This window comes from Geotrypetes seraphini, chromosome 3 (assembly GCF_902459505.1).
Source record: "Geotrypetes seraphini chromosome 3, aGeoSer1.1, whole genome shotgun sequence".
Taxonomy (NCBI): Eukaryota; Metazoa; Chordata; class Amphibia; order Gymnophiona; family Dermophiidae; genus Geotrypetes; species Geotrypetes seraphini.
Window position 1 is genome coordinate 255,277,924 of NC_047086.1, and position 22,624 is coordinate 255,300,547.

A 22,624-nucleotide genomic window follows, 5' to 3' on the forward strand; every position below is an offset into this window, starting at 1 on the left:
ATACACTTGCTTCTAGATTGGCTAACAAAGATATTTTTATTCTAAAATCAGGACACTCTATTGGTGGAAATAAAATGGGACGTTCATTAGTTCAATATCTAAAGGGGAGAAAGGAGAAGTTTCATATTTCTTCCATTAAAATTTCCCTCAACCAACCCCTGCTTGATCAAGCTGATATCAGCTCGGAATTTGAAAAATTTTATTCTCAATTATTTCAATCAGAATCCAGATCCTTGATAAGTGACATTTCCAATTATTTGAATAACATATCTCACCCAATAATACAACCCCATCTCAAAAATTTAGATTTACCAATCTTGTCTCAAGAAATACGAACAACAATATCTACACTTGCTTCTAACAAAGCTCCTGGGCTAGATGGCATTACAAACGCATTCTATAAAACTTATTCCTCCCAATTATGTCCTCACCTATTACAATACTATAACTATATTCATTCACATCTGGAAATGCAACGCAATTTTGCAGAAGCTAATATAGTAATATTCCCTAAACCAGACAGAGACCCTACCCAAGTTGGAAACTATAGACCGATATCCCTACTAAATTCGGACTATGAAATCCTTGCAAAGATCCTCGCTAACCGCATAAATAAACAAAGTGATTGAACTCCTAATATCATCAGATCAAGTAGGATTTATCAACCTTTATTATCAGCCATTAGACAACCCAATCAAATAGTGGGCATCCTTTCCTTTTATGGTGAACTCAAGATCGCAGCTTACGCTGATGATATTATGGTATTCCTCAAGAACCCATTACCATCTCTTTCTGCATTTATTCCCCTAACCGAACTATATTCCTCACACTTTGGATACAAAGTTAACTGGGGAAAATCAGTATTATTCCCTCTTAATGATCTAGTACAGTGTTTCCCAACCCTGTCCTGGAGGACCACCAGCCAGTCGGGTTTTTGGGATAATCCTAATGAATATGCATGAGAGAGATTTGCATATAATGGAGGTGATAGGCAGGCAAATCTCCTCCATGCATATTCATTAGGGCTATCCTGAAAACCTGACTGGCTGGTTGTCCTCCAGGACAGGGTTGGGAACCACTGATCTAGTATTCCGATCAAATACTGATGCATTTCAGTTCTCATGGTCCACCTCACCAATAAAATATTTGGGTACATTTGTACATAAAGATTTTGATGTAACCATTGAAACCAATATTACCAAACTGAAAGAATTAGTTACACAAATATTATCTAAATGGTCACCTTTATATATTGCTTGGTGGGGTCGTATTTCAGCCTATGTAAACCACCAATATATCGCTGGATAGATCAAAAATTATTTGCCTTTTTATGGCAATATAAAAACCTAAAAATAGCTCTAGATAAACTAAAAGCTACTAAATTTCAGGGTGGGGTTAACCTACCTGATTTTTACAAGTATCATTTGGATTCCCTAGCTAAATATGGCTCCTACTAGTCTTTAAGCCCGTTACATTAACGGTGCTAGAATAGATGTCTGTCTGTCTTTCTTTCTTTCTGTCTCTCTACCTCCTGCTGTATTTCTCTCTCCCTCGCCCCCTTTCTCTGTCTGTCTTTCTGTCCCTCTTCCTGCCCCTATGTCTTTCTTCCTTTCTTTCTGTCTCCCTCTCTCCTGCTGTCTGTCTGTCTTTCTTTCTATCTGTCTGTCTCTCTCCCTGCTCCCTATGTAACATTCCCTCCCCCTCCATTTCCCTGTGCAATAGCATTTCCCCCACCCCACTTTCCTGTGCAGCAGCAACATTCCCTCCCCCTCCATTTCCCTGTGCAGCAGCATTTCCCTCCCCCACCCCACTTCCCTGTGCAGCAGCCGCAGCAGAAATCCCTCCCCTTCCATTTCCCTGTGCAGCAGCATTTCCCTCCCTCCACTCTACTTCCCTGTGCAGCAGCAACAGCATTTCCCTCCCCCCACTTACTCTGTGCAGCAGCCGCAGCAGCATTCCCTCCCCTCCATTTCCCTGTGCAGCAGCATTTCCCTCCCCCGACCCCACTTCCCTGTGCAGCAATAGCAGCAGTATTTCCCTCCCCGTCCACTTCTCTGAGCATCAGCAACAGCGGTATTTACCTTCCACTCCAGGTACTTGTGGAGCAGCAGCATTTCCCCCAAGCCCCCCCTTCCCTTCCGGTCTGGCCTACCATCACACTCACTGTGGTCAAGGAGATCTTCCTCCTCCAGATTAGACACACTGATTTGCTGCTTCATCAAAACTGTTCGTTGCCGCAATGCTTCATTCACTGAAAGAGAGGGCACAGCAGGAAAAACGGCTCTACCGGTAGAAGTTTATTTGCAAGTTTAAAGGTGCCGCCATGGCTCCTCTCAGGATCGCTGCCTGCGTCAGAAGCCTTCTCCGACGCAGATGCGGCTCATGAGAGGAGCCGCCGCAGCACCTTTAATCTTAAAAATAAACTTCTACCGGTAGTGCCGTTTTTCCTGGATGGAGGTCTGAAGCGCCAATTCTGTGCACGTGACCGCCGCCAGCACTCCCAATGACCTCCTCGCGGTCCAATGCGGGCAGCCATAGCAATGTTTCTCTGGCGGTGGGTGAGTGAGGGCGGGAGGGGGGGAGTCACGCGTGTTTGCTGCCTCTGTCAACCAGCCACTGCCACAGCCAAGCGCGCATGTGCACTCCTACCTGCGGGAACCTACAGCACCCGGAAAACGGAAGCACGCAGGTAAGAGTGCGTATGCGCTCTTAGAGTTTTATTATATTAGATTGGATAACTTATGATCCCTCTAAAAGTTTCAAATTTACACCTTCTTGGCTAAACTTGGAAGTTTTGTTAAGTCCTACCCACCATGAACATACCAACCCATCTCAAATATCTCACTCTTTTTGCTGCGACTCAATCTGCCTTAAGAATTCTAGACCATATAGCTACCAAATCTATTTTCACTCACAAAAATATGGCTCTATGGAATAAACCTATGTTAAAACATAACAAACGCTGCTTACACTGGAAATATTGGAAAGTAAATGGTATCTGGCAAGTTGAAAATTTATTTCATGATTCTGAATTGTTATCCTTTCCAAATTTTTGTCTCCAATTCCCTGCCTTATCCTCGAAACGGAATCAATGGGCAACTCTTACCTCAATGTTTGCTAATATACAGTTTTCTGAGGACTCCTGTCTAATGCAATGGAGTAATTTAATTACATCTACAGGTAAAGCTATATCATTTTACTATAAAAAGCTCAGAGATTCGCAATTTAACCTGTCTCCTGACATGGTTAATAAGTGGGCACAAGATCTCAACATACAACTCATGGATAAAGAATGGACTAGATTATGGTTTAAAATGAATAGACCATTACTATCTGCTAGCATGCCCCAATTTTTATAGTTTCTAATGTGGCATGCCGTTTGGACACCTTTTAAGACAAAAAAAGCCAAATTAATACCTGATGATCTATGTTGGCATTTTTCAAAATCCCAAGGTACACTCTCACATATGCTCTTTTCATGTCCTATGATCCAACCTTTCTGGATGCAAATATGATCTTTCATATGTTCTACTTCAAATTGTACTGCAGATTTATCTTTTGATATTATTATAATGCATTCCTTACATCCTTGCTTTAATCTTTGTACATGTGATCCAAAATTAATTGATATACTGATATCTATTGCTATTCAACAAATTCTTTGCAATTGGAAATCTGCATCTTTACTGACTTACACCTTTTGGTGGAAATCTATATGCCTCTTTAAGCGATTTGAACAACATGCTGCAGATAAAATGGACCACAGACAGATAAATCCTAACCATAATAATATTTGGAAACCCATTGACGTTTATTTACAGTCTACTTAATTAATTCAATTGTTTCTTGACAGCTCCTCCATCTAACTTGATATGTGTATATCTTTTGATGTTGTTTACTTACCTGAACTGTGTTTATTTGTTACTGCCTTTATATAAATGATTCAATAAAAAGATTGAACTTATAAAGAATGAGAGGAAATGGAGGAAATGCATACAGAAAGTGGTTTGTCCATTCCTTAAGAAAAGCATCTGCCTCAAGGCGATGAGGAGAGTATATCCTGAAGCAAAACAGGCAGTTTGTTGTTGTGGGGATCTATTTGAGGAGTTCCCCACTGAGAAAAAATGGAAGGAGAGACGACAAATTGAGTTTCCATTCGTGAGGCTGTAGAAGACAACTCAATTTGTCCGTTTTTCTCTCCTTGAATGTAGACGGCTTTCAAAAAGATATTGTGAATAATTGCCCAATTCCAAACCTTCTGAGCCTCCTGGCAAAGAGGAAGAGATCCTGTTCCTCCCTGCTTGTTAACATAGTACATGGATGCTTGATTGTCTATATGAATGAGGACTACTTGATCGTGAAGATGCTGAAAAGCTTTGAGAGCATTGAATATTGCTCTGAGTTCCAACAGATTTATGTGACACCGACAATCTGCGCTGGACCAATGCACTTGAGTACGGAGACCATCGAGATGAGCCCCCCAAGCATAGGTCAAGGAATCTGTTGTGAGAACCTTCTGATGAGGGGGCGTTTGGAACAGTAAACCTCTGAAGAGATTCGAAGAGAACATCCACCAGTGGAGAAACTGTCTCAACGAAGGAGTCACTGTAATGTGCTGAGTGGGTCGAAAGCCTGCGCCCACTGAGATGCCAGGGTCCACTGAGGAATTCTGAGGTGAAGTCTGGCAAAAGGAGTCACGTGAACTGTAGATACCATGTGATCTAGCATAACCATCATGTGTCTCACTGAGAGTGAAGTGAGGGATGATACTGTTTGACAAAGTTGAATGAGAGCATTCTGACATTGTTGAGGAAGGAATGCTCTGAGTTGCACAGTGTCCAGTACAGCTCCAATGAACTGTAGAGTCTGAGAGGGCTGTAGCTGGGATTTTAGAAAGTTGATTTCGAACCCCAAACTTTGGAGGAACCAAATAGTCCATTGGGTCACTACAATAACCCCCTGAGATGTTATATCTTTGATGAGCCAGTCTCCAGGTACAGGAAAACCTGAAGACCATGGTTGCGCAGAGCTGCTGCTGCTACTACTACTACTAGGCACTTGGTGAACACTCTGGGAGATGATGCCAGGCCAAAGGGTAGTATTCTGTATTGAAAATGATGATTTCTCACCCGAAATCTGAAAAATTTGCGAGAGGCTGGATGAATGGGAATGTGAGTGTAAGCCTCTTTGAGATCCAGAGAGCATAACCAATCATTGTGATCTAGAAGGGAAAACAAGGATGCTAGAGACAGCATCCGAAATTTTTCTTTGACAAGAAATTTGTAGATAGCTCTGAGATCCAAAATAGGTCACAAAGCCCCCGTTTTCTTCGGGACAAGGAAGTAACGGGAGTAAAACCCCATGCTCTGCTGTTCCAGAGGAACTTCCTCGATGGCCTGGATACGAAACAGAGCTTGAGCCTCCTGAAGAATGATGGTCTGCGACGGAATGGAAGGTTACTCTCTTGGGGGGGGAGATAGATCTGGTGGAACCTGGATGAAGTGAAGAGAGTAACCTTTCCTTATGATTGTGAGGACCCAGAGGTCTGATATAATTAGTTCCCATCATTGGTACAAAATAATGGAGACAACAACCAATGGGAAGAGGAGAGGACAGAGACAGAACGATTGAGGTTATGCTCTGTGTTAGATGGCCTTGGGTGCAGCAGGGGTCTGAGGTTTATGCTGCCGTTGCTATTGCTGCTATTCTTAGGAGGCTGCCTTGAATAAGGTGCTGACTTTTGAGGATAACGCCTCTGGTAAGATGGAGGAGGCCTATAACCCTTAGCGGTGGAAGGCTTGGCTTTGGCCTGACTATGGAAGCAAACGACTTCTCATGCTCAGATAAGCGCTTTGTAGCTGTCTCAACAGAGTCATCAAACAACTCATTGCCCAGGCATGGGATGTTGGCTAGTTGATCTTGTAGATTCGGGTCCATATCTACAGTGCAGAGCCTAGCAAGACGGTGCATCGCCACCGAAAATGCAGTGACTCTAGAGCAGTGTTTTTCAACCTTTTTTGGGCAAAGGCACACTTGTTTCATGAAAAAAATCACGAGGCACACCACCATTAGAAAATGTTAAAAAATTTAACTCTCTGCCTATATTGATTATATATAAAGTAATTCTCTTGAATAGGAATCAAATAAACACAAAGAAAGTATTTTATAATTACTTTATTATGAAATATTAAGTAAACAGAATAGTGAAAAATTATAAAATACTTTATTCAGTGCGAAACCTGAGCCTGTTTGGCTGAACACAAAGCTGATATTCTGGCTGGAATCGAAGAAAGACACACACGTAGCTCTTCGTCAACAGCTCTCAGTCTCTCTCTGTATTTGGTTTTTATAGCATACAAAAATAGACAAATATACCCTCCTCCATCCTTTTTATTAAACCACAATAGCAGTTTTTAGCGCAGGGAGCTGCGCTGAATGCCCAGCGCTGCTCTTGATGCTCATAGGCTCCCTGCGCTAAAAACCACTATTGCGGTTTAGTAAAAGGTGACCATATTGTAAAATATAGACAGCAGATATAAATTCAGAACTGTGCATAGTAAGTGAAGGGAAGTTTTCATCTCTGGGAATTTACCCAGTTAACTATTAAGTTATTTGGGCAAATTCCTTTGAAAACTGTGGTAATACTGCCTCCACTTTGCTAAATTTAAAATAAAATCATTTTTCCTACCTTGTCTGGTGATTTCTGGTTGCACTTTCTTCTTCTGACTGTGCATCCAATCTTTCTTCCCTTCTATCAGCCTGTATGCTTTCTCTCCTCCACACCTCATTCCCTCCCCCAACTTTTTCTTCCTCTCTCCCTGACCTTTCTTTCTTTTTTTCTGTTTCTCTTCTTTCCTTCTGTTTCCCTGCCTGCCCCCTTTCTTTCTTTCTCCCTGCCGTTCCCCAAGCCACTGCCACTGCCGCTGCCATCGGGGAACAGGACCCACCAATGGATAACAGGCCCCAAAGCCGACTCCGACGCATGCTCTCCCTGACGTCAATTCTGCAATCGGAGAGGAAGTTCCGCCCAGCCAGGCAGCGATTGGCTGGCCCGAACTTCCTCTCTGCCTGCAGAATTGACGTCGGGGAGAAGAAGACTTATCGGCTCGATAGATTAGATCGCCAAGACAAAGTGAGTCCTGGGTGATCGACTCACTTTGCCTTGGCGAGCTACTGGCGCCCCTGCCTCGGGCCCCCTGTCAGCTCCGGGCCCGGCGGCCCTGCGGCACACCAGGCAACATCTCGCGGCACACTAGTGTGCCGCGGAACAGCGGTTGAAAAACACTGCTCTAGAGGACATTTCAAACGCATCATATGCAGCTTGAACCATATGCATGTGAAGTTGACCCAGAGTGTGATGCATGTGTTGAAACTCTGGAAGTCGATGTTGAGGAAGATACTTGAAAAAAATTAGGCATGGCGTTGACGAAATGCTTCAGATAAGAAGTAAAGACAAAGTTATAGTTCAAAATTCGGTTTGTCATCATCAAATTTTGATACAGCCGATGACCAAACTTGTCCATGGTCCTGCCCTCTCGGCCAGGAGGGAGATTGACATAAACTTTGGAAGGATTGGTTCTTTTTAAAGAAGACTCCATGAGAAGAGATTGATGGGATAATTGAGACTTCTCAAATCCCTTACAATAGACCATCTTATATCGAGATTCCAGCTTTGCTGGCACAGCAGGAATGGAGTATGGTGTATTAAGATTAATTTGAAAGTTTGAGAAAGTATGCCATACATGGGTAATATGAGAGAATCCCTAGAATGATGAGACATACCCAGTTCTTCAAATACTCCTTAGAGTATTTTGAGTCAGATTCCAAAGTGATGTTAAGATCTTTACTCATTTGGCATAGAAATTTTGTAAAGGACACCGGATCTGAAGAGGTATGACCTCGTTGAGGAGAAGATGTATGAGAACCCCTCGAGGTACCATTCTCAGCAGAGAACGAAGGTGAAGCCTCTCTGGAGTATTGATGCCTGAGATCTGAATCCATAGGCAGAGATTAAGATGAATGCCCACTTCTGGAATGAGTCAAAGAAGCATAACGTTGTTGTTTTGAAGAACCAGCTGGTGAAGAAAACATTGCAGGAGAAGAACTCAACTGACGAGAATGGTGAGGCTCCACAACAGATCTCCTCAACAAAGGAGTTAGTGGTATCGAAAAGTCTCGATGCTTCGATAAACGAGGCCTGTCTCAAGAAGAATACTTGGACTTGATAAATGCCTCGATAAATGATGTGGGGAAGAACTATGCCTCGAATCACGGTCCCGTGATCAAGTTGAAACCAGCCTTGAAGATGAATGTCGAGGAGTGCTCATCCTATGCCTCGAAAAAGGCAACACCTTATGTGTAGAGGTAGGACTGGAAGTCAGAGAATGATGTCAAGACACTGAAAAGGATTCAGCTCCTTGTGTAGAGGTATCTCGAGGCACTCTAAAGGACTCAACTCCTTGTTTAGAGTAAGTAGAATGATCTCGAGGCACTCTCAAGGACTCGACTACTTGTAATACTGCTGAGTGCTCAGGTTGGACTGCAGGAAGCAGGGTCAAGGTAGGAGTCAATATGGCAAGCATGTTACCAAACTCCTGATGCAGAATGGTTTCCAACATATTCTGCAAAGTCGGCACTGAGACCACTGGATCTGGTACAATTGGTGTGGCTATGGACTCCGAGGAAGATGACCTCGAGGAAGAGTGTTGCCTCAATTTTGATAATATACAGCGCCAATCTCAGAGTCGCAAACCAAGGAGAAAAGGAGGGCCTATACGGGTATCAGACAGCCCAACAAACAAACTATGTTTGTGGGAAAATTCCTCATTTACCCAACGGTGCCTCCACCTCCTATTTAATGCGATTTTTATCAAAAAAATTTTTTATTATTCAATCTTACTTTGTGTTTACTTATTTCCTTATTACTTTTGTCAATTATGCATCTCTGCAATGTCCATTATGAAAAGAACTTTACTTAGCTTTCAGCGTAGCATAGTAATCAATCCCCAAAACGCCAACGCGTTTCGATAATCTTTATCAAGGCGGTCAAGGGAGCTGAAAAAACAAACATGAACATAACGGGCATTAAAGACAGCAAGTTAACCCTAAATTTCTTATATATATAATTTCTCAGTACTTACATTTCAATTAAACGAACGTCACATACCAACCACCGGCATAAGAAGCACGCCGGGGTCGGTCGACTCAGAGATTTAAATAACCCACCCTTAGGACGTCATATCCGGGGAACCACCCTGTCAATCACTGAACTTTATTTTAAAGGGACCATCGCCTGAGAAAACAAAAACAAAAACAAAAAGCCCCCCAAATAAACTGGACAAGATAACCTAGCAATCGGCTTGAGCTAACCAGTCAGTCGTTTCGTTTAACCCATTAGGGGTCATGGAGTTCAATGTGAACATCCACCGGAGTTCACAGCGGTTCAGCCTCCGGACAGTGTTGCCCCCCTCCCACCAACACTGTCCGGAGGCTGAACCGCTGTGAACTCCGGTGGATGTTCACATTGAACTCCATGACCCCTAATGGGTTAAACGAAACGACTGACTGGTTAGCTCAAGCCGATTGCTAGGTTATCTTGTCCAGTTTATTTGGGGGGCTTTTTGTTTTTGTTTTTGTTTTCTCAGGCGATGGTCCCTTTAAAATAAAGTTCAGTGATTGACAGGGTGGTTCCCCGGATATGATGTCCTAAGGGTGGGTTATTTAAATCTCTGAGTCGACCGACCCCGGCGTGCTTCTTATGCCGGTGGTTGGTATGTGACGTTCGTTTAATTGAAATGTAAGTACTGAGAAATTATATATATAAGAAATTTAGGGTTAACTTGCTGTCTTTAATGCCCGTTATGTTCATGTTTGTTTTTTCAGCTCCCCTGACCGCCTTGATAAAGATTATCGAAACGCGTTGGCGTTTTGGGGATTGATTACTATGCTACGCTGAAAGCTAAGTAAAGTTCTTTTCATAATGGACATTGCAGAGATGCATAATTGACAAAAGTAATAAGGAAATAAGTAAACACAAAGTAAGATTGAATAATAAAAAATTTTTTTGATAAAAATTGCATTAAATAGGAGGTGGAGGCACCGTTGGGTAAATGAGGAATTTTCCCACAAACATAGTTTGTTTGTTGGGCTGTCTGATACCCGTATAGGCCCTCCTTTTCTCCTTGGTTTGCGACTCTGAGATTGGCGCTGTATATTATCTTTATTATTAAGAACATTTGAAAGGATATATGGCCTCAATTTTGAGACATGTTTCCTGGGTGGCCTCGGACCTACCGGTTCTAAGGATAGCATGTCCGGAGGGGTTGGCTTAGCTATCTTACCTGATAAAGACACTGAGGATAACGATGCCTCGGGAGAAGATTTAGCTGATTTCCCCGACAAAGACTTCCTCATCGAGGAAGGTTTGAGCAAAGTCATGTTCGAGGTTGAAGGTTTTGGCCCCGTAGAAGACTTTGATAGAGTCGAGGTCAAGGTCAGGGCTAGAATCAGGGTCGAGATTTTAGTTGAAGAAAGATCCATTTCCCCAAAGATTTTCTCGATCTGAATTTGACGATGTTTAAGGGCTCGATTTTGAAGTGTAGCACAACAGGCGCACGACTCTGGACGATGATCAGGTCCTAAACACTGTACAGGGAATGAAACACGGCCGTGGCTAAATCGAAGCCCGCAGGCTGAGGCCACGGAATAGGCTCGGTCATGACACGATCGAAAAAACAAACAAAAGTTTTTTTTAAATCAAATGTGCAGATAACATAGCGGCCCTGTACAAAAAATACATGAGCTGCGGTGAGAGAAGGCACGAGTAAAACTAACTCTCACGCAGAGCCTTGAAATGAGTGCTTCTCAGCTCCACGGAAAACTTAGAACTGAGGAGACGCCGAGGAGACACACGCCATACCTCAGGACGGAAGGCACTCGTGCATGTTAGGTGCGGCAGTCGCAAACTTTCTGAAAGTTCTTCAAGCAAGTCTGCTTGTGAAGCTGTCCGCATCCGGGCTCCGTGGTTGACGTCACCCATATGTGAGAATATGCTGCCTGCTTGTCTTGGGATAAAGGAAGACTTGTTGGGCATGGGGTGGAGAAGATGAAGGGAGAGATGCAACAAACAGTTAGAAAGAAGTGAGGCTGCAAAAACTGTACAAGACTAACATGACAGGAGGGGAGGGACAAGAGGTGGTAAAAAATACATCGAGTTAAAAAAATATATAAAATGTTGGAAGGGAGAGAATAGAACATAAGGAGATATTTTGCTTCAAAAGAAGTGTGTGGTGCTGAATAGCCTGAATGGGATGTTATTCAAGGGGGAAGAAGAAGGCTCTGAGATTAGGTATTGTAAGCATCTATGAATGGAAAAGTTTTGAATTTTTGACCTAAATATTGTTAGGGAAGACTCTTGTTTTATGTGCAGGGGAACAGCATTCCAGAGCAAGGGTGCCATAATGGAGAATATGGACTTTCTAGTGGTGTCGTAAAAAATTTTTCAAGTGGAAGAGACAACTAATTAAACTAGCAGCTTCCTTCAAGTGAATACAGCAGGAACACAGACATAGACATATTAATCTGCACAAGCTTGTCCTAAAGCTGGTAAAACATGTACAACTTGTCTGAACCGAAAAGGAGAGAAGCCACGGCATACCCTGACCAAAGTCAGCTGGAAATAAACTACTGGAACGCTGCAGCTCTCCCGCCATCGCCGGAGACCAAAGTGCGTGCCTGATTCTCGCCGACACGTGGCCGCTGCATCAACGCTCCTAGAAACATAGTCGGATTCAAGCCCCGCAAAATTTACCCTGCTGCGGCCTGCATAGGGCCGGTTGAAGCCAGTAATAGTTGGTTGTGCAGCACTAACAGGGCAGAATGTAACAACTGTGGTCTCCTTTTTTTTTTTAAACAGAGAAGGGAAAGAAGAAAAAAAAAATTGAGACCCAGTCAGACCCTCTAGCAATGGAGGGAGGGTGAGGCAGGGACCTGGGGAGGCCCATGTGTAACCCCTAAAGCAGGCACTGTTCAGTCGGACACCCCTGTCTCACTGAAGAGAAACCTCAACAGAAGAAATAAAATTGCCATCTCACTGAAGAGAAACCTCAACAGGAGAAATAGAATGGCAGTCTCACTGAAGAGAAATGGATGGTTAGCATGGTGAAAGAAGAAAGAAGGAGACCCTGGCAAGTAAGACAACCAGAGCCTGGGACCAACAAGAGCCTGGGACCAACAAGATTTGAATATTTACCAGACAACAAAAGGTAGAAAATTAATTTTATTTTCTGTTTTGTGATTATAATATGTCAAATTTGAAAATTGTATCTTGCCAGAGCTGGTGTTAGACCGCAAACGTGAGCTAGGATTTAACAGTCCTTTTTGTTTCTTTATTTTGTTTACACCACAGTGCCAGTGTGGTTAGGAGAAGCCAAAGGGGGTGAAAAAGCTATAAAATAAACCCATCAGGATGTTTGAACAAAAAAAAAACCAAACACCCAATTGGGCAGGAAAATCAAATCGAAAAACCAATTCAATAGGCTGAATCGAATCAAAATTTTTTTTCCTGAATCGGGCAGCACTAGTTTGCGCTAATGTCTTAGACTTTAGGACCTGGGAATGGGGAGAGATGGCATCCTCAGGATTTGGTCAGACTTTTAAAGGGTGTGCAGAAGAAAAATATTGTATAGGCCGGGGATATGAGACAGCAGGAAATGGGAACTTTTCTTCCTTCTGTTTTTGTGAATGGCAAGGCTGAGGATGTCAGAGAGTTCAGTTAAAATATGTGCTTTATAAGAAAATATAATAATGTGTTTTATAAAGTTTATAAGCATTGCTAGCCTACCCGGTGAGGTGTTCCTAGTGATGGTGGTGGTGGTGGTGGTGGCAGCGTGTCAATGTGTTGAGAGGAAGAGGTGGTCTGAGAAATTCTGCTGAACAAACTCTGGGCCCATTTCCACCCCCCCCCCCCCCCCAGTTAGTCCATTCCACTCAACTGGTTCATACACTGAGTGGGTCTTTGGGTGTTGTGCTGGGTAGTTGTTTTGGGATCTCTTCCAGTGGTTTGTCAGTATCTCCTTGTGGTCCAAGGAAGGAAACTTTGTTAACCTTAGCATTGACCTTCAGAATATGTTTGTAACAGCGCTGCTTGTATGGCATTAGGCTATGTAGTGATCAAAAGAAAAAACCAGACCTTTGCACATTTTTGCACTATATGGTGGGTGTATGAGGAGATTCACATTTCCTGCACAGCTAAGTCCGTGTGAAGTTACCTTGTTCTGTATTTGACATCTAGCAAGGTCTCTGTTTGGAAGGAAAGATCTAAGCTTAAAAATGAATGGCCAGAAGTTATGGTAAAAGCAGATAGCGTAACTGGTTTTAAGAAAGGTTTGGACAAATTCCTGGAGGAAAAGTCCATAGTCTGTTATTAAAATATGGGGGAAGCATCTGCTTGCCCTGGATCGGTAGCATGGAATGTTGCTACTCTTTGGGTTTTGATCAGTACTTGGATTGGCTACCATGAGAATGGGCTACTGGGCATGATGGACTATTGGTCTGACCTAGTTAGGCTATTGTTATGTTCTCATCTGTAGGGGCCTTTGTTTTCACTTCTTATTTTAATGTATTTTTTTTCTGGGAACTTATCAGTGTTTTTTATAATGGGAAGAAAAATGGAAGAGAATTAATATGTGTGGAATGAGGGGGTAACTAATTTCTTCAGCTAAATAAGTTTACTTTGGTGTTCAGAAGCTAGGCCATTAAAAATGGATATACTAACAGTATAGGATCCCTAGAATAGAGGTTCCCAAACTTTTTAATGTCTCCTTTTTTTTACCTATTTTCCTCTTTCTTTCACCCCTCCCAGTATCCACTTTCCTCACATGTTCTTAAGATAAGCCATGCTATGTCAAGCCAAGTTCCTTGGGCAGTCTGCATCACAAGTAGCTGGCAAATACCAAAGAGTAGATCATATTTTTCACAGTTGATCTGAAACAATGTGATGGCTTTTACTGGTCTTTTCATTCAGCCATCTCCATTCTGTTCTCCATACTCTCTCTCTTGTTTGTTCTCCTCTGCTTGGGCTATTTGTCCTAATCCTAACTCTTTAAAACTCTTACCCCACTGGTTCAAATTGCCACCTTTCCAATCTTATTCCTATTCCTCCTCTTTTTCTCATGTACCTTGTGAAAAATCTTTTGTCTCCAACAAGTTTGCCTACATTCATCTTTCTCTCTCATACTTACCAACTCCCAGAACAATGAACTACTCCTACTAAAAAGACAATGCAGACAAGAAAGAAAATGGAGGAAAAACAGTCAAGATTCCACAACCATGATAAAACAACTATAAACAATACAAAACACAGCCCTAAGACTGGTCTACTCACTGAAGAAATTCGACCACATCACAGAGGCATACCACGACTCACATTGGCTCCCAATACAAGCGAGAATACACTTCAAATTTTCCTGCCTACTATTTAAAGCAATAAACGGAGACAGCCCAGCCTATTGGAACAATTGACTAGTTTAGTCCACCTCAACCAGACATAGGAGAACCCACACACCTTCCAACTAAAAACGTCAAAAGAAAAAAATTGTACGACAACCTCCTAGCCACTCGAGCTGCAACACTCAACCTCCAACTCTAGAACCTATTGACCTCGACCACAGACTACAAAACCTTCAAAAAAGAAATAAAAACCCTTCTATTCAAAGAACACATAAAACCGAACTCAATCAGAAATGTCCCAAGCATCACCTGCAACTACTCCATATGTACTTCTAATGTCATGACAATTCAGACATAATTTATGTTATGTTATGTTTGGAATAATGGTTACATATATGAGGTTCAATAAAAGAAAATTTTCACTGCCTGTTTCTATTCTGACCATTTATTCCGTTTCATGGTTATTACAAAAAATGTTTTTTTACATGGGAGGTGTCAAAAAAATGATGGGCCCCGGGTGCCACATACCCTAGGTACGCCACTGTTTCCCTGTAATTTCATCGAGTGTCCCCTAGTCTTTGTAATTTTTGACAGAGTGAAAAATCGATCCACTTGTACCCGTTCTACTCCATTCACTTCAATCATATCTCCCCTCAGTCATCTCTTTTCCAAGCTGAAGAGCCCTACCGTTTTAGTCTTTCCTCATATGAGAGGAGTTCTATCCCCTTTACTATCTTGGTCGCTCTTCTTTGAACCTTTTCTAGTGCCACTATATCTTTCCTGAGATAAGGAGATCAGAACTGAACGCAATACTCCAGATGAGGTCGCGCCATGGAGCGATACAGTGGCATTATAACATTCTTAGTCTTGTTAACCATCCCTTTTTTAATAATTCCTAGCATCCTATTTGCTTTTTTGGCCACCGCCACACGTTGGGCGGAAGATATCATTGTATTGTCTAAGATAACACCCAGATCCTTTTCTTGGGCGCTAATCCCCAAGGTGAATCCTAGCATCCGGTAACTGTGATTCAGGTTATTTTTCCCAATGTGCATCACTTTGCATTTGTCCATATTAAATTTCAACTGTCATTTGACGCCCAGTCTTCCAGTTTCCTAAGGTCTGTCCAGTGGCGTACCAAAGGGGGGGGTGGCCCGCCCCGGGTGCATGCCCCAAGGGGGTGCACAGCCGGCCACCCTCCCTATTCTGCCGCTGCTGTCTTTCCTTAACCAGCAGCAGCGGCAGTAAACAGGGGTGTCTGCGGGTGCTCACCAGCGTTGCTCAGCTTCTGGCCGGCTCCCCTGCTGAAAGCCGCGGGCATCCGCTCCTCATGTGATCTGCGGCTGCGTCAGAAGCGTTCTCTCTGACATCAAGACGCCAGAGAGAAGGCTTCCAACGCAGCCACGGATCAGTGAGGTGTAGATGCCCGCGGCTCTCAGCAGGGGAGCCGGCCAGACATGCTGGGCAGGGAAGGTGGGGAGGGTAGAAATGCTGGCCAGGGAAGGGGGGGAGGGTAGAAATGCTGGGCAGGGAAGCGGGAGGGTAGAAATGCTGCACAGGGAAGGGGGGAGGGTATAAATACTGCACAGGCAAGGGGGGAGAAATGCTTCAAAGGCAAGGAGGGGGAGACATGCTGATGCTACTGCTGCACGGGGAAGGGGGAGGGTAGAAATACTGCACAGGGAAGGGGGGAGAGAAATGCTGATGCTGCAGCACCCAATTGGGGAGAGAGAGGGAAGGAGGAAGAAGAAAGACAAGGGAGAGAAACCAGAGATGCCAAGTCCATGGGAAGGAGGGAAAAGAAAAAAGGAAAGGAGATACCAGACCATGGATGGGGAAGAGATGCCATGGCTTGAGGGAAGGGAAGGAGATAGAGATACCACACCATGGTGTGGAGTGAGAAGGAAGGAAGGAAAGGAGAAGAGAAGAGAAAGAGAGAGATGCCAAAGCATAGGGGAGGGGGTGGAGATAGAAAAATGGAGAAGGGGTGAAGCTGAAATGAATCATGTGCAAAGGAGAGAAGGGACCCCAGATATACAGTTTATTGAAGGGACATAGAAAGAGGGAAGATGCCATATGAAAGAGAGAGAGGGTGGACGGTAGATGGAGGGGCAGAGAGAGTATGGGCAGTAGATGGAAGGGGTAGGGAGTGAGAGCAGAAGCTGGGTGGAAGGGGCAAAGAGAGGGCAGATGCTGTATGGAAGGGAGAGAGGACAAACGCTGTATAGAAAGAAGAGAGCAAAGAGAAGATGATTAAAGCAGAAACGACAAAGGGTAGAAATATTTTTTGTTGCTTTACTTACAATCAAGTAGTATTGTAACTGCATTGATAAAAGTTTATAGATAGGAAATGGAAATAAGGCAATTTTTTGGACTAAACCCCTTTCGTCAGGACAGGATACCATAACAGCAGTATACTGTACTGTTCTGAAGAAAGATTTGGCCTCTGAAAGCTAATTGAAAAATGGATTAGTCCAATAAAATGGTATTTTCTTATTTCTCATTATTTGTTTTATTTTTATTTGTTAATTTGTAAAGTGGTGATTGTTATGTATCAGTTTTTTCAAATTTACCTCTACTGTCTTTATATTTTGCACAGTATTAGGGGACATGTCACTGTTTTTGTGGTGTTGCATTGTATGCAGAATCTGGTTTCTTGGCGGTTCAGTTTAACTTTTGTCTACATATTTCTATTTTTAGTTTGTGATTATTCCATATTGGGCGAGGGTGTATCTGTTCTGTGTGTATGAAAAGGACATAGTTTTCAGTTGACATTGACTACAGGATCAATTGACTGTGGGGAATCTGGCTTGTTTAGTTTTACAATGTATGGGTTGGTGTTCTAGTGCTCACTGCAGTGTTTAAGATGCTGCCTTTTCCTAGGTACACTCTTGTTGTGCGATATGTGGATTATTACTAAAAATCATATTTTTGATATAAATGGGGGGTGTCAGAAAATTATGGGCCCCAGGTGTCACATATGCTAGGTACGCCACTGGGTATGCCTGCAATTTTTCAGGATAGATAGGGATGCAGAGGGAAGATGAAAAGTAGACATGGAGAAAGAAGATATGTCAAATGGTCAGGATACTCTGCAAAGATAGAGCACCCTGCAGAAATAGAAGAAAAAACAGAGAAAAAACAGAGATACTGCGACCAAAGAAAATGGAGAAATAAAATACGGTACTCAGACAACAAAGATAGAAAAAAGTATTTCATTCTGATTTTATTAATTGGAATGTTTTTAACGTAGAAATCTTGCAGCAGTCCCATTGTCTTGTTTTCTCACTATTGTTTTAGGATCTGTTGTAATATTTACAGTGTGTTTTTCTCAGACACGAGGTTGTTGTTTAGGATATGGTATGGTTCTCTTTTTTTGCACAAGTTTGTGGCAAGTGCTTTGCAGTGGCAGGATTGTGTATTGGCCTTACTGAGGTGATATCAAAATTTTTTAATATAGGCGGGCTTTTATCAAGCTGCGCTGCCGAGCAGCACACACTGAATGCCAAGCAATTCATAGGTATATAATGGGCGGCTCAACATTTAGTGTGCGCTGCTCAGCAGCACAGCTTGTAAAAGACTCCCATAGTTTGGGCTTTAGACATTTGTAACACCAGACATCCGGGTTTACTTCTATTGCTTTCAATGGAAGTAAAACCCAGATGTTTCAATCCATCCTCCTTTTTCTGGAGCCATATGGTAGCCCTACTGATATGTGTTGAGGTGCAAGAAGAGCCGGTTAATTTTGTAGCTCCCAATCTCATGAGATTGCAAAATAGGGCAGAGTGGCTGAGGGAAGAAAGGGGTGTGTGCATCATTTTCCCAGAGAAAAGATGAAACTACATTGGTCACTAATGGAAACTTTTGTGGAGGTCTTCCTCTTCTCCTTTTCTTATAAATAGGCCCCATCTACTTTAAATGTCATTGTTCATTTTCACTCAGTTTGTAAGAATGAAACACCACCTGTCAAGAGGCCAGTTTATATGAGACTGAAATATAACAGATCATGCCAAGTAACCTGTATTTATTATGTATGTGTCTAGTTAGTTACTGTTTAACCATAAAATGTCCATTTCAAAATCTCTGCTGCTCAGAGCCCAATTCACCAATTCAAATTGATTCACTGATTCATTTCGGCGAATCGATTCAAATCAATTTGTTTTCCCCTAAAATCAGACACACCAATTCAGTGAATGACCCTCCCTCCCCACCCCACCCCCACCCCCGGTGAGCCCTGCCATACCTCCAGGGCCTCCTAAAGCAGTAGCAGCGGCAGTGAATGACTAGCAGAGGCAGCGCTCTGAGAAGGTTGCTCATGGCCTGCCCCGCCAGGGACCTTCCCTCTACCGCGACACTGATGATGTGACAGAGAAAAGCCCTGGCGGGAAGGCCGTGAACAGCCTATTCAGAGCCTGCCTCTGCTGGCCCTCCACCACAGCTGCTGCTGCTACCAGCATGAGGTTGGAGAGGGCAAAGTGGGGCGGGGTGGGTGAAGAGGCTACAAAATAAACCCATCAAGATGTTTTAAAAAAAGCCCAACTGGGCAGGAGAATCAAATTGAAAAATCGATTCAATAGGCCGAATCGAATCAAAAAACTTTTCCCTGAATCAGGCAGCACTAGTGCTTAATTGAAAAGTTTTCGATCTAAGGGGTACTTGGCTTGAAGAAATTGGGAAACACTAACCTACAACTTATTTATTCATAAAATTTGGCATACCACAATGTATCAGACATATCAAAGTAGTTTAAACCATCCTATAAGGAGCCATTAAAAAGTTCTTAGCCCAACCAAGAAGAGAATGATGTGGAGCCATGAAACTTGCAAGTTATTCCACACTTTTCTTGACACTTTTTGTTTAAATGATATGAAATGCAATGAAAAGTATCAAATAACTTGTAAGATTCATGGCTCCACATCATTCTCTTCTTGGTTGGGTTGAGAACTTTTCAGCGGCCCCTGGTATATATATATATATATATATATATATTTTAAAAAACAATAAACAGATAAAACAGCATGTATAAACCCAACAGGACAAGGGATATTTGCACAGCAATACAACTATAACCAAAACAATAAAATCTTGAAACAAAAGGGCAGCAAATATAAAACTACAGAAGAAAAGGTCTTTAAAAATCAAAAATTATAATGAAGATTTAAATCTAATATAACAAACAGCCTGGTACATACAGGCAACTCTGTGCTTAGCTGATTCTGTACTGCTTAAACCCACTGTAACAGCACTGCTTTTTCACTGACTTTATGAAGGGAGTATAGCACTCAAAAGCTAGTCACAGATTTATTGGGTCAGTCCAATAAAATGTTATCACCTACAGCATGTCTGTTGACCCTTATTTCTACCCCATGATTAGTAAGTTAAGTCTAATAGAAAAGGGGGCTGCGATGTCATACATTTAGATTTGGGATCAATGCCTCTCTTGGGTTTAAATAACTGATGGTCCTGTCATATATGATCTCAGTAAATTATCATATTTTTCTGTTCCATGTTTTTTCTATTTTGTAACTGGATAATATAATATTATAGCTAAGGCGGTGTGAATTTCAGAAAGTTGTAAGTTGGCTGTCATACACGTTGGAAAAACTGGTATGACCCCACTCTTAAAGAAAAGTGCTAAGAATAGTAAAAAGAATACTGCCAAATGTCACATCTAAATGCTCTGTCTTACTGCCTTCTTTGACATATGTCACACCTCCTCCCACATGTGCACTATGGGAGGCAAGCAAGAAGAAATTGTTGCAATAGCTAATTGTATATTACTGGGTCAAAGTACTGTATATCTCTGTCAGAAACAGCTTTCTAGAAGGCACATATTTATATCACCAAATAATATAAATACCAAATTAAATATTAAAAGCAAGTCATGCTTTTTCAGTCATGCTTTAAATTATTAGCTCTCCATGGCCTCTATGCTCAAAAGTCCAGTGCTAAAGCCAATGGCACAGAGGCCCCATAGCACAAGAACATTGCAGAAACCTAGCTCTCCAATGCTCAAAGGAAATAGTATTTAAATTAAAAAGCGTGCAAGAAGGAAGAACATGCCTGGTGCATGGATACAAGAGTTTTATAGTAAGTGTAGCCCAGGCAAGACCATAAATGCAAGCACACATCAGCACTTTAAACCTTTAAACAGAAGCTTTTCGAACATCATTTTCACTTGAAAGGCTCATATTTAAGTACAGAGAAACAGGCACTTCTATCCACTTCTGTTTTTAAAAAACAGCAGTTTAAAGCGAGAAATTCCTAAGAAATCCTTTCTTCAAAACCTAAAACTCCACCCCGAGTACATTTTCAAGGGCAGCATTTGTTTCTGTGCTGTTCTTTGAGCATTGAGAGGGAATATCAAATGATCTCATTATCATCCATTTGAGTATATTTAAATACAATATGTGCCATCTTTGGCAAGCACATTGCTTCCTGTACTAGAGCCCTCTGAACATCCTGCATCCTGCACACATTAACTTATGTGTTAGTGTGTTGCTAATGATCTCTAACACCAGCATTAAGTTTTGAGAATTCTCCCCCCCCATGTTTGCCCAGTGATCAGCTAATAATCTGGCTGTTCTACAGATATGAACAAAAAATCGTAAATCTTAAAGCAACAACAGAATAGAGAGGTCCACTAATTCCTAATTTGTATTATTAACAATAATCACTTGATTTGTTTGGTGTCTTTGAACTTTGCGAGCTCTTTTTCTTTTCTTGCCTGAAATATAATTTATTAGAAATCCTCCCTCAGCTCATGAAACATGTTTTACTTCAGACTAAAAATATCACTGTTCTGATATTTAACCTATAAAGAACTGGAGTGACTTACAAAATAATCAGAACAAAACTTTCTATGATTCTGAGAGTAGTTTTGAAGCATGCATGTAATGGAGTTCCACTGAGTTGCACCAAACTAATTTATTGGCTGGAAAAAATGAATAAAAATGTCTGCTATAAATAAGAATGAGAGACTATACCTCACATGATAACCTTCCAAATCACATCAATTTCCGAAATGCTTTACTGTTACAAAATAGACTGCTAGGCCTTAAGGTCACATGTATCTGTGCAATAGTGAATAACTTTTGTTCTTACCCTTTCAAAAGGTTTGGGTGCTTTAAGGCAAATTATAGAATTATTATTGCTAATCTTGGATAACACCTAAAACGACTAAAAGAGTTTACACTTTCAAATTAAGTCTCAAGGAAATAACACTTTCAGAATCAAATACTAATGTCCAATTCACCTGCCATCAACGCGTATTCAATATACTGTATAATAATTTTACTAACTTACAATGGAATTTTTCATCATTGCTTTGACCGTGAAACCCTCAGAAGGCTTGACTCCCTTCTTGGTCTTGGTCTTTTTCTGCCCAGCCTCCGATGGATTCTTCATGCTCTCTTTTTCTGCCACCATTTTTTATTCCGGTGATAATTTAGGGGCAGCCACGGGCGGTTATTTGACAGTAATGGAGGTTGGGGGAATCTATTTTTTTAAACTAAAGTTTGGTTGTTGTTGTTGTTTTTTTTTTCTTTTGGTTTGTTTTAAGTACAACGTGAAAAAAAGAAAACATAAAAAAAAAAAAAGGCCCGCTCTGCTGGGAGCAGTTTAGGGGAGAAGTTGCTGGCCGGATCCCTCCTGTTGATCACACCGGCCGTGTTAGCAACACGCTGCTTCGGAAGAGCGGTTGCTAGGCGACGCGTCAACATATTGGCAGGCTAGCGTCGCTTCCTGGTCACGGTGCGACTCTCCGGGTCCAGCAAAGGACAAGCGAAACCACATTTCCCAGAATGCCACCAGCCCGTATCGGAGGGGGGAGGAGCTGAGCACGAGTCCTACGGATGAGATTAGAACATTGACCGCCAGTGACTTCTTTTTCCCAAATTCTGGCCAGAGGTCGTCAGAGGTTATATTTATGGAAGAGAGAGAATCTCCGAGAAGCGGAGCGGAAGAAATTTATGACTATGATACACTGGGTTATAAATAGTATTGAAAACCTTGGCAAAATCGATTTCTTCTACGTCCATTCCATCCCAGCTAAACTTTGAGAGGTGCCTAGCTATTCTGCTTGCACTCACTTGACCCTCAATCCCATTTCACGGCTATATCAGTCCACTGCACCAATGGAAGATAATTTTATAAGGAGTCTTTTAAATTTAGGTGG

At 42.1% G+C, this 22,624-nt stretch overlaps 1 protein-coding gene across 3 annotated transcripts in view; it reads right to left on the reverse strand.

Moving 5' to 3' along the window:
• PACRG (parkin coregulated) overlaps positions 1-22,129 on the reverse strand; it is a 782,093-nt gene extending 759,964 nt beyond the window's left edge. For 2 of the 3 annotated variants that reach the window (XM_033939134.1, XM_033939132.1), the window contains exon 1: positions 21,754-22,129. In XM_033939134.1, coding sequence (XP_033795025.1) covers positions 21,754-21,876 — 123 coding nt within the window. In that variant the 5' untranslated portion in view covers positions 21,877-22,129. The remainder of the gene's footprint in view (positions 1-21,753) is intronic. The other variant, XM_033939133.1, reaches the window with a different exon arrangement.
• Between the last annotated feature and the right edge of the window lie 495 nt (positions 22,130-22,624).